General features: G+C 32.7%; 1 protein-coding gene across 1 annotated transcript in view; it reads left to right on the forward strand.

Annotated features, from left to right (window-relative positions):
* DPH6 (diphthamine biosynthesis 6) overlaps window positions 1–12,475 on the forward strand; it is a 196,570-nt gene that overhangs the window by 45,968 nt on the left and 138,127 nt on the right. Inside the window, exon 6 of the mRNA XM_014249736.2 lies at window positions 12,298–12,359. Within this exon, the coding sequence (XP_014105211.1) occupies window positions 12,298–12,359 (62 nt within the window). The remainder of the gene's footprint in view (window positions 1–12,297; window positions 12,360–12,475) is intronic.

The raw sequence follows: 12,475 nt of genomic DNA on the forward strand, positions 1-12,475 counted from the left end.
AACATAGGAAATCAGAACTTCTTTTGCATGTTTTAGGATATGAAACGTTAATATCAAGAAAATTATAAAAATGGCTCAATACCAGTCATGATGTCTAAATAATTAATTAAACAGGATGCAATTCATTCTTAAAGGAGATGTGAAAAGCTGGAAAGCAGTTCTTCCTAACAGTCATTAAATTCCTCTCATATTTTTTTTGTTCTGGTTTAGTTTCGATTTGCAGTAAAGACGCATGTATAATTCAGTAGTTCACAGTATTGTCATTTATGGATGATACAGGCTGGTGACTAGACAATATTATAAAGCAACCGTGAAAGTTTTAATAGAAATACATCAAGTTAATATCAAACAAGAAACAATTATGAGGCCAAAATATTTTGTGTAACAGCAGACCTGGAGTTGGTAAATCATAAGAGCAAACAGAAATAATTCATCATTGCCTCTAAAATTTTTCTTGGTATTTAACATGGAGTTGCTTAGCATACCAGAAAATCAACATCTCTTCATTATCAGCTATATAAGATGAAGTTATAAAACTTGAAGCAAATCAATATGAAAGTTAGCCTGTTTATTGCTTGAATATAAAGGTAAGGTCAAATGGAGTTTTATAAGAAGGCTTATGGAAGATGTGCTCTAAAAGCTGAAGGAGCATGTGATAAACATGTTAATAACACAATATATTCATTTCAGGCCTCTATGCGGTTTTCTATTTCAGAGTAGTAAATGAGTTTTTAAGCATAAAATGTGACCAAAGAACCTTTTCTTTTGGGATTGAATTTAAATTTGTGGTCCACTGTAGCAAACAGTGGTTTGTATCATAAAAGTGGCATCAGTGGTTAAAGATACATATTTGGAAAACAGTGTTGCATAATCTTTCATTAGAAGTCCAATGGCTGGTTTTCCTAGGCAACTTTCCCATCAAATACCTAATCTCTTTTTCTTTTAAAGAATGCTTTATAATAAAGTAATTTCTTCTTCATTGTTAACCAAAATTTGAATTATAATCTCTTTAGACTGGTTGAGTTAATTTAATTTAAAAAAAAAATATTTTTTAAAATTTTTTTTATTTATTCCTCTTTATCTGGTATAGTTACTAGCTAGTTTTTAAATTGTTGCGGTGATGGTCTCGCTGTGTTGTTCTGTAGGATCTGCTAGGGCTGAGAGAAGGATTAGAATTATTAGAAATATCACATGCCCTCATTCATTTACAAGTAACAAGCAATGTAATTTATTACCATTTTCCTGAATTTTGGGAGGTTAATTACAAATATATAGGAATTGAATTCCATGTTTTTTACTACAAAAAACTTAGTTTTAAATTGGAAAAAAAAAAGATAAAAGTTTATAAAATTATTGTTTTCGGGCCATGTAACGTATATTTATACATTTATGTTATATTTCCATAAAATAGAATGTGTTTGTTGCTTATACTGGCATGAAGAAAAAAAAAAGTCCACAAAGCATGTGTGTTTTCACATCAGAATTTTTTTTTAAAAGAAAATGTATGATTTAAATAATAGATAAAACTGTTTCCCAAATAGACATCATTGATGACCTGTCATGCCTGAAGCAAGATAAGCATGTCTTTTGTATTCTACAGTCTTAAAAAAACTTAAAATGCACAAAGCGTGCTTTGTGGGCTATTCATTGGAAGAGCGAATACCATAAATACTTGTAGATAGCAATTAGATAGAAAATCACTCTGAGTTATTTTTCCTTTTTATTTTTTTGGCTACAGGTAAAAGAAAGATCTTATCAGAATCAATTTCTCACCTGCCTCAGGCAGACGTAATTAGATGTAAGCAAATTTAATGGAGCTTTTGTGCTCTGGGGCCATTCTGTAATGCTTTAATAATTGCATGCCTTATTAAAGTGGATTTAAGGTATGAAGGCTGTTTAACATATCAAGTGGCAAAGAAGATAAGATACAGTTTAACTTTTTGCCTTTTAGATTAATAATCAAAGCTAAACTGAAATGAAAATATTTAAAATAACAGATTTAAGAGTCTGAAGGGTAATGCATTAGGTGATACATTGTATAGATGTTAATGCAAGAAGCAAATCTGTAACCCGAGCTTGACATTCATCAGCACTGGCATACTTGTACACCCGCCTTGTCCTGTTTTCCATTAACTCAGTGCTGGTATTGACAAGGTAAAAGCCTGTCGTTTTATGTAGAAAACACATAATTATGCAAGTAAATGAGCATTAGTTTAGTACATTTCCCTAAATCCACCATTACAAATTAATACCATAAACTTTGCCAGTGGCAAGAGTTTTCTATCTCAGAGTAGTATAGTTTTCCAGATGGGATGCCAATTGCTCTCACTTATATGCAAAAAAAGTATTGTTAGCAACCTTTTTCACATGCCTTCTGTTGATCTATAAGTAGATCAGCTTTCTTTCCTTTAGAGTGTATTTCAGAAGCTTTAATGATGAGAGAAAAGCATTCCATGATATAGCAGCAAACCTGAGAACTATATATATGTGTATAAAAGCTACTTTTGAATATTTATCTGCAGTGCCATTTTCTTGCTGCTCAAGATGCTTGTATGACATATCATACTTTCATCTTTGAAATATACCCCTCTTCAGTGGAAATCCAGAAATTCAGAACGAGGTTACACAGTAACAGCTAAAATTGAAGATATTACTGACTGGTTTTAACATGTGTGTGCCTGAAATTCCAGTAATATCCATTGCTCATGTGACACATTGTAATGTAGTACTGTGTAATAGAACAGTTGTGTAATATAGCACAAGAAGATGCATTTTTGATCTCCTTCTTTTTTGGTTGTGTTTACAGATTAAGTAATACTTATTAATTTTCAGAATATGCCTATAACAGATTCAACTTTAAACCTCGGTAACTTTATATATTGGTCTTAACTCTGCCTCATAAAGCAAATTGTTTCCACTGCCATGAAAGATGTAATACATATGTGGAAATGAGGCAAGGAGGAGGAAGGAATACATACTTGGAAGGGGTCTTTGAGTTCCTTACAGTATGATCCTTAGTAAAACTTGGTGCTCAAGTTTATTTACTTTTAGTTTACTTACATAGTTAACTATACCTAAATCTTGTTAAGTATTAATACTAAAACTTAAGCACCTCTATACTTTTTAAGACATGACAAACTTCATTGCTCATATATATGAGAATATACTTGAAGTTGATTTTATGTCATGCAGTCCAAGTAGTTTTTCCACAATGTTTCTTGATTTTCTTGAAGTTTCAAAAGTAGCATTTATACTAAGTTTTCTAAGTGCACACTGTTGCCTTGAGAATGGGGGGTTATGTGGAATTGCTTCTTCAATATTTCAGTCAAAATCAGAATATCAATTCAAATTCCTATCTTTTTTGTGGATTAATATGCATTTATTTGCTTTATACATTGCAGCTTCTTCCCAGTTTGGTTATAAAGTAATCCTTAATTATTTAATTAAATACTTGAAAAAAACCCATGTTGTTATGAGATCAGATAATTGAAACATTATTTTGAAAAATAAAAACTCTGATTAAATGATTAAATTATGTTTCTAACTTTTAGCTGCTCTTGGGAACCACAGGAAAGAAATAATAGCATAGCACTGTTCAACTGTTGAACAGTAATAAGTCTGAAACTTAGAATCAGGGCTGATCAGCCTACATATGAAGTGAAGCTCTTCTATTTCATTACTATATTCTTCACCTTGCAGGTCCAGCTGCTATAAGTGCTTATAGACATTCTACATTCCCAGCCATGGGTCAAGTTGATATCACTGGGTCTGTGGAAACCTAAATTTTCTAGTGCTATGGGTCTTAATTACTTACCCAGGCTATTTCCCAATGGAGTAATGAATCCTTAGGAAGCCATTGCCATCTCCTGTCTGTCAGGAAATCCTAATCTTCATTAAAATTAGCAGTCTGTATTATATAAAGTATATTTAACTTGAACCTCCATAGGTGTGAGAAGATATTGTTGCTTGCTTCCCATGGTCTAGAGAATTGGTATACTCCTGCTATTCATGGTATCCACTAGCCTGATAGTTGAGGGATGTGTATGGTTTTGTATATGAGTTTTTAGTTGAAAAAGAGAGAATATTGCTTATTAGTATAATTAATCTATTATTTAAATCCAGCCACCTAGGAGTCTATGTTACTGTTTATTTGTATGCCTCTAGTGTACAGAAGTGAAATCCTGACTAACTGAAATTGATAGCCATACTCCCATTAGTTTTCACAGAGGTAAGATTTACTTGTAAAGAACTATGTTAAAAAAGACCTAGCACCACACAATTCCTGGCTAAGCTCCTAAGGGTGTAATTTAGAGTACAGATAAACTGATCTAATAGTAAGTTGCTGCCAAAAGGTCAATCTTTCCATCCAGCTTCTAGATGACTCTTCTAAACCACAAGTCTGTGCTTGCTTCTGCCCCTGTAAAGGCTCCAGTGTTTTTATGGCTGCATATAGGTAATCCAGCAGGATCTGCTTTTTTGTGGGTGCAGGGAACTTGCTCTGTAGAGACCACAGCTGCATGGAGGACAGAACTCTCTCTTTCAATAGAAAACTTACTACTAAATTGGGTTGGCTGCAATGGCAGATCATATCCTGAAGTAAAATTGGTGGTTGTAAGTTTTGTCTGAGCACATAATCTGTGTAATGGAGAGGAACGGTGTTCTTTGAAAATGTGTGTCTAGATTTTAGTGCTGACCAATTTTAATGTAATTTTGAGGAAATTGAAGGACCTTGTCATCACAGGGGAAGATACTTGCTTCCTCCAAATATTTTTTAGAAGTTCTCAGACCATTCACAAACATAACAGAAGGAATTGAATAACATGAAATCAGTATGAGATCCCAGTTGATTTCTTACATATTGTATAGTAAGTATTGTTTACTTGCTTATTGCTCAGTAAATTAAACATTGGCATTATTCTTAGCTCAGCTTATTTACAGGTGATCATTTCATTGCTTTCTTCCTTGGGCAGCTACCAGACTCTGAAGCTGAAGTAGAATCTGTGACAGTCTTTACAACATCTGCTTTTAATAACATTCTGTTTTATTAATATGAAAAACACTTAGAATCATAGAACCATTAAGGTTGGAAAAGAACACTGAGGTCATCGTGCCTACCTTTAACTGAATAGTTATATACAGTATATATATATACTATAACCACTAAAACATATCACAAAGAGCCACGTCTGCTTTTTAAACACTTCATCTTTGAACTTATTCTGTTTATCATAATTTGAAGTAAAAGATAAAATGACTGATATTATTTTTCAACTTCTGTCAAATTTTAATGCCTGTCTGTTCTGTAAGGGATAATGTACTCTAAAACTAGCCTTAAACTTATTAGAAAAATTGTCTTTGTGCAGTGTTAAAGTAGTATCTTGTATATACATATGATCATTTTTAATTCAATTTAGTTTTAATGCTTTTTCAGATTATAAATTTGAGGAACTACCTATGACGTAATTTGGAAAAGATGTTCTTATTAGCCTTTTCCCCCTTCTAAATCTTGTTTCCTACATAGCATATAGTGGTGTCACTGGATTTTCAAACAAATCTTCTGAAACTCTTCTTGGCTCTTTAGAGTTTAAGAGCATTTGACACTTTTGCTCTAGGCTTGTTCTCTAATATATTTGTATACCATCCCATTTATCTCCATAATTCATGTTATTTATGATAAAAAAAAAAAAAAAAAGAGATACCACATCTGTTTGTTCACCAGACATTGCATGAAAAGATTTGGGAACACATATAAAAACAGAAGAGCCATTTTATCTCAGACCATTTTTTTTTCCTGACAGAAAAGTTTCACACATGAAAAGATCAACACAGAAAATGAAAACTGGAAAATAGAAGTCAAAATAAATTAGCTTGGCATTTAAGATGTGATGCAAGAGAGATGAATAAGAGAAAAGATAACTAGGAATGGACTTAAAGAAAAAGTTTGAATCATAGTTGAAAGTTTAGGAAAACAAAATGAGAAAGTAATCTTTGCATTTAGAATGGTTCTTGCCTTGATGCTTGTATATGAATGACAGATACTTTATTACCAGTGTAAGAAGTTTCAGAAAGAGATTTTAGTGCATATATAATGTATAAAGGAGTGCTTGAAAATAAAGTGTGTTACAGAAAAAGAAGAAATGAGATTTTGCACAAGTCAGTTTAGAAACAAGTTAGAGAGAAATATGATTCCCTCTTCTCTAACTCTTAGCTATACATTGGAAAATGGGAAGGAAGTTGTTGTTATAACAGATAACAGGAGTTGGAAGGAAGGGTAAGAGAACGTGCTGAAAACAGAAAAGTAGTTGGGAGCAGACATTTCTGAGTGCTTGTCAAGGAGATGTCACAGGCAGACAAAGTAGGAGAGAGATGGCTTAAGAGTGGAAAGATCACTTTGCAATTTGGGGAGATCACATCATCTAAAGGAAAATTCAAATGGAGGCAGCAGGCTAAGAGCACACTATTAGGCATTTTAAGTGAAACAGGGAAGTGTGGGTATAGTGAAAAAGACAGAAGAATAGTCAGAACTTGGAGCTGAAAAATAGTGGAAGAAAAAGAGCTTAGTAAGAGACGTCAAAAGCAGAAATAATCTTAACTATATGAAAATCTCTTTTACAAGCAAAGGCTGATGGAGCTGGGCCTGTTCAGCCTCAAGAAGAGATGACTGAGATGACTAACTTATCTCAGTGTATAAGTGTCTGAAGTGGGGGAAGAAAGAGAATGGATCCAGGCTCTTCTCAGTGGTACTGAGCAGTAGGACAGGAGACAACAGCCAGAAACTGATGCACAGGAAGTTCCACCTGAACATGAGGAAGAAATCCTTTACTGTGCGAGTGACCAAGCACTGAAACAGATTGTCCATAGAGGTTGTGGAGTCTCCCTCACTGGAGATACTCCAGAAGCATCTGGACACAAGCCTGTGCTATGTGCCCTAGGATGACCCTGCTTGAGCAGGGAGGTTGGAGCACATGACCCACTGTGGTCACTTCCAACCTGACCCATTCTGTGATTCTGTAAAATAATCTGATTGGAGATACTGCCTTGTTATCTGATAAAGTGGTACAAAATTTCTTCAGAGATTTATTGACGATTCTGTTCTTGAAATGACATATCTAAATTGCTTTGGATCCTAGATTTAACTATAGCACAAATGACTTTGATGTTTAAAAAAATAAATCACAAGAGATTACTGATAATCTCTTGATTTAGATCCTTTTACCTCTCAGAATTCTAAAATTTATGACATCAGACTAACCTAGTTTAGAACACACTTGAATAATGTTCAAGAGATAAACTGAGATCCCAATTGAACTGCACTGGAAACATATGCTAAAACCACTTTGAGACTAATGTCTTATAACTTTATCACTTAGTATCACTTAGCTTGAAAAGAGTTACTATATCTGCAGCATGTCTATAGGTTCCATCCCTGTATAATTCCACACTGGATAAATTATCACATACCAGAAAAAAAAAAGTAGATGCATAATCAAGTCACATTAGTTTTCCTCTTCTATACAATAAATTAGAAGTATATTCCTCTCAAATCTTCTAAAGATACAGTAGTTTTTATTACTTTTATACAAAAGTTAAGCAGTTTTTAAATTTTTTTTTTTTATTTTTTTGGAAAAGGAAATCCAAGGAATCCATCCAGTTCACCATTGTTAACACAGCCTTTCATGTGTGAAAGCTTTGAGGAAGTTAAGAATGAACCTGTCAAGTTATGCTGCCAGACAAAAAGTTCACTTCCCAGCTCTTCATAGAAATGAAAGCTAAATAGGACAACAGGAATAATTTACCTCAAGGCAACTTAAGGTATAGATTTACAGTTCAAAAATATCTGTGTAGCATGTGCACTTCTAGTTGGTGAAGGTTATAACACATTCCTGCATTCCTACACAGTAAGCTATGTTACCAGCTAATGCTCTTGTGTAAGGGCTTTTCTTGTGTTATTAGAAGCATTCTCCTGTATTCTGTACTGTGTAAAGAATAGTACCTGATCATCTGAAAATCTCTGATTTTGTATTGTTTACTTAGGGAAAGAAAAAAGCCACATTTAAAATAGAGGAATTTACCTTCAAAATCAGTCCTATTTTCTCTGTTCTAGTTCTAAGATGGGTGGTTGCTTTATCCTTTACACTCTTTTCCTTTCTATATGTATTTCTTTACCCTACAGGTCCTGTGATGTTATTGTTAACTCTGTTTTCTTTATGATAAAGAGACTGAGAAAGAAGAAACTAGTTTTGCTTCCAGAAAACCAAAGTCTTTCATTGCCTTTTTTCTTATTCAAAATTCTAAGTAATTCTACTCTTGGTGAGCAGCTGATTAGGATCTTTCCAGAAACCTTATTGCCCATTATACAGCCCTACATCATCAGAAGTTAAATCTCAGTCCCTGACATTCATAGTGATTGCAGCTACTACTCTTCTCAATATTACTTCTCAAGAAGTCAGAACAAAAAGAGAACTTCATGTTCCTGTAACATTAAAATAGGTTCTTTTTTTTTTCTCCATAAGCCTATGCTAATTCTATGGATATGTATTTCAAGAAGCATATGATAATACCAATTTTGGAAATATGTTTTAACCTTATTTTATGGAAGAAGTCACTGATTAACAGGATTAAGTTTTTGAATTGTAGGGTTGATTAGTCAGGAAACACTGAAGTTTTTTTCTCCCTATATTATCAACAGATAATGGTTAATTCATACTTTGTTGATGTGTATGTGACAGTGATTCTTTTACAATGCGTTCATCTATTGTTGGTTAGAATTTGGTTCAATGTAGCTTTCAGAAGACCTTTATGTACCACCATTACTTAAAACTGATAATTATGATTTATTTTTATTTGAAATTTTACAAAGTAAAAATAGGGTTTTTTATTTTAAAAGACTTTCTTAAGAATTCAGATGATTTTAAAATTCTGAACATTTATAAAACATGTTCTTGTTAGTCAGATAAGGCTTTAGAATGTGGATTTTTTTTAGCTGAATGTAATGCCATGAAAATGTAACTTGGATTTCTAATGGTCTGGATAAATGCAAGTAATATTATGTAGTTACCTCTGAAGTGAGAGCTTCATGCTCTACATCTCACTATATTCTCACTAATACATATGTACAAAGTGAACCATTTAAAATATGGTTCCTTTGCATATCTGAGCAGTAGTGAAATGCCTTTTAGTAATTTTCGTTTTTTCACCACAGGACAAAGCCATGAATTTCTGCCCCAATCTCTTGACATCGCTGCAGTTCTCTACACTTGTCTTGTGGCTGTGCATAAGAGCATTCTGCAACCATTGTTAATATCTGCAGAAAGGAGTTCTGCTCTTGTCAGTGGATTTATCAAGAATTAAAGATGGAGTAGAAATTACTTTGAAGTAATTATCCCATTTGTGCTATTGCTTACTGATTTTACAGTCAAACTAAACTAAAAACTGGAGGTGAAAGCACAATTATTTTTTTTTATTAAGCACTGTTAAGAACAGAATTATCAAATTTTTTGAGATGTTTTGGTCAATATGTACTAGTCTATCTCAAGGAAATAAACCCCCATTTGCTCTCTTGGCAGCACATAATAAATTGATGGATGTAGTTCAGTTGGGGAGTTAAAAATGCATTGAAAATAATGGGCCATAACATTCTAGGGTTAACATTTATTCATAGATGATGCAATTAAATAAAACAGGCATTAACTTCAAGGTCAGTCAGGGAAGTAATAAAAGTGAATATTTTAATTGAATTATAATTGCCTCCCATTGATACATGTAAGTTAAATAAAATAGATGTCAGTCCTGGAAATTATAGTTCCCTTCCTAATTAATTTTTTAATTCTACATAGAGTCATCCAGGCCTTGGACCTTGTTGTTGGTTTATCCATCCATTCAGTTCTCTTCACAGCTAGTTCCATTGAGGAAAAAATTGTGCTGCAAATTTAGAATACATTGTTCTTCTTGTTAATCTAAGCCATTTTAAGAATCTGAATCAATAAAGAAAAGTGTACCAAATAGAAGTATAGATTTAAAAAAAACTGTTTTGTATGGTTCCAAATACTTTATTATACTAACTGTGGCAACAGACATACAGCTTCATCTGTGCATGCATGGCAGTAGAGATTTGAGATGTGGATTACTGGTTCTGCAAATTGAAAGTTACATTGGTTTCTGATGCCTTTACCAGACAGTCTCTGTTCACTCACAATATAAACCTATTGGAAATGAAAAACAATAATATGTTTCAAAAGAAATGCAAGCTGTCCAAAAATAGAATTCTGCTGAGAAACACAAAGGGTACATTGCACTTCACAGATTTTCATGTAGGTGTGGGATATTACTGAAGAGTTTACCCATAGTGTATACATAGGCAATTTATTTGTATTTCATAAACTATTTGTATCATAGTTTCTTTTAAATTAGTGGTTTGCATTCATTACTGGACAGAACAGAAGATATGTCCATATTACCAAAGAGAACATTGTGAAAGAAGTAATATGTTAGTGTGTCTGGTTCTGACAATTTTTTCCCTTCTCATAGGTTTGTAGTGTATCCCTTGGTTTAAATTTAGAGGAAATCAATCTGACTTTATCGAGGAGAGAGAGGTTGCTTATCTTAGAAAAGTAATTGTATTAAAGTAAGAGTGTTAATACAAATGTGTGCAATGGTACTGTAATGCAGTACTCATTCATTTACATCAAGAGAAATTGCTTGTTTGGTCTAATATCTATCCCATTATAATCAAGGACAGAATGCTAACCTGATATAAGTTGGAAGAGACCAGCAGAACCATTTGAACTATTGAAATTGAATTAATAAAATTTCAAAACTATTTCCTCAAGAATAAATTGTCATCATATATCTAGCACACATTTTTAGTCTCTTAATAAAAAGCAATAAACCAATACAAAAAAGGAATAGAGGGAGGAAAAACCTCAGTCTTTTTAAACTTTAATTATTAAGCAATTTTAAAAGTATTCCCCTAGATGGTAAGGGGTTTTTTGATGTGCTTTAATGAAATATTTAAAAACTTTCTTAGTGTTTTGAAATCTCATTCACTCTAACTTGTTTTAGTTTCACAGGAATTTAAATATACCAAGATCATGATTGTAAAAATTAAGATATATATTAGCTCTTTTAACTCAGCAATGGCTTTATATAATAGTGTATTGTACATTTATGTAACAGCTTTCATCATCAACAATCTAAAGTGCTTTGCAAGGTACATATTTTAGAAATTGCTTCTGAATGGAGTGATTTTGGTGGCAGTTCTTTAATGATACCTATTACTGTATAAAGCAGTAGAGCAAGAAAAAATAGACAAGTATTGTATCAGTACAAAAAGATGCCCAAACCACAATAATTAAGAGTAGTAAAAAATGTGATAACTGAAAAAATCTCAGTGTTCCTTCAGTCTCAGGAGTTATCATTTTGTTTTTTCTTATTTGCTTCATATGGTAAGACCTTTTTACCACTTTGTATCGAATCCAGCTAGCATATTTATTTACTTGAAGATGTCAGCTTTTGAAACAGTTGTTCCTGGATTATTTTGTCTCACTACTCATTTTTGCCAGTTACTTGATTTATTTTGAGAAGTGACTATTACCTGCCATTAGCTGGCCAAACTCAAAAAGTCAAGAAGTTGAAATCAGAATACAGAGGAACAAGCTAGAGCAGCTATCAAGTGTTAATAGGGATTACATTTTTACAAAGAAAAATAAATCAAAATGTAGACATCATACAGAATATTTTGTGATGGATCAAAAGGTTCAACATTCAATATATTCTGTAAGTCTGAGTTTTCTTTGTATCTCCATTGGTTTTAATCTTATATGTGCTTAAAACACACAAAGAATGTGATTTGGCAAAAGAACTTTTCATTATGTAAAACAGTCTGTGTCCCTTCCAGCTGCAGGAACTATAAAAAAATTTAAATTGTATTTTAATTTAGTAGGTATCTACAAAGGTAACTTCTGACTTAAATCCTTGTAGTATTTTTATTGCCATGGACCCGTGTCTTTACTTCACTGGTTAGTGAAATTTCTAAGAAAGGGAAAGCTTTCCCACTTGACATGTAGTGAAATGGTAACTAGCTTTGTTTTTCCGTAAACCTGGAAAATATTTGCCCAAAGATTAGGGAAAATTCTGACTCAGTTTATTTTCTTTAGGCTAGTAATTATGTTAGATAATGTGGAGTTTCTAAGGGAGACGTAATATTATTTTTAAAAGAAAGAAAAAAACAAGATCATTTCCTGATGTCATAAGAGTACTTTGTAAGAAATATTTTTACATTTTTGGGTTTTTTTGCAGGTTTAGACCCAGACAAACATCTAGGAAAAACTCTAGGTGAAATGGAACCTATTCTTTTGGAGGTGAGTATAACTTAAAGAATATTCATATAGTTAAACTTGCAGTTAAAAAGAAACACAGGCAGAAATTCAGTAAAATTAACTTAATAAAAATTACTTTCATGGATTAGGTGTTAACC

This window comes from Pseudopodoces humilis, chromosome 7 (assembly GCF_049639895.1).
Source record: "Pseudopodoces humilis isolate 2021_Gansu_Grassland_sample_001 chromosome 7, ASM4963989v1, whole genome shotgun sequence".
Classification (NCBI taxonomy): domain Eukaryota; kingdom Metazoa; phylum Chordata; class Aves; order Passeriformes; family Paridae; genus Pseudopodoces; species Pseudopodoces humilis.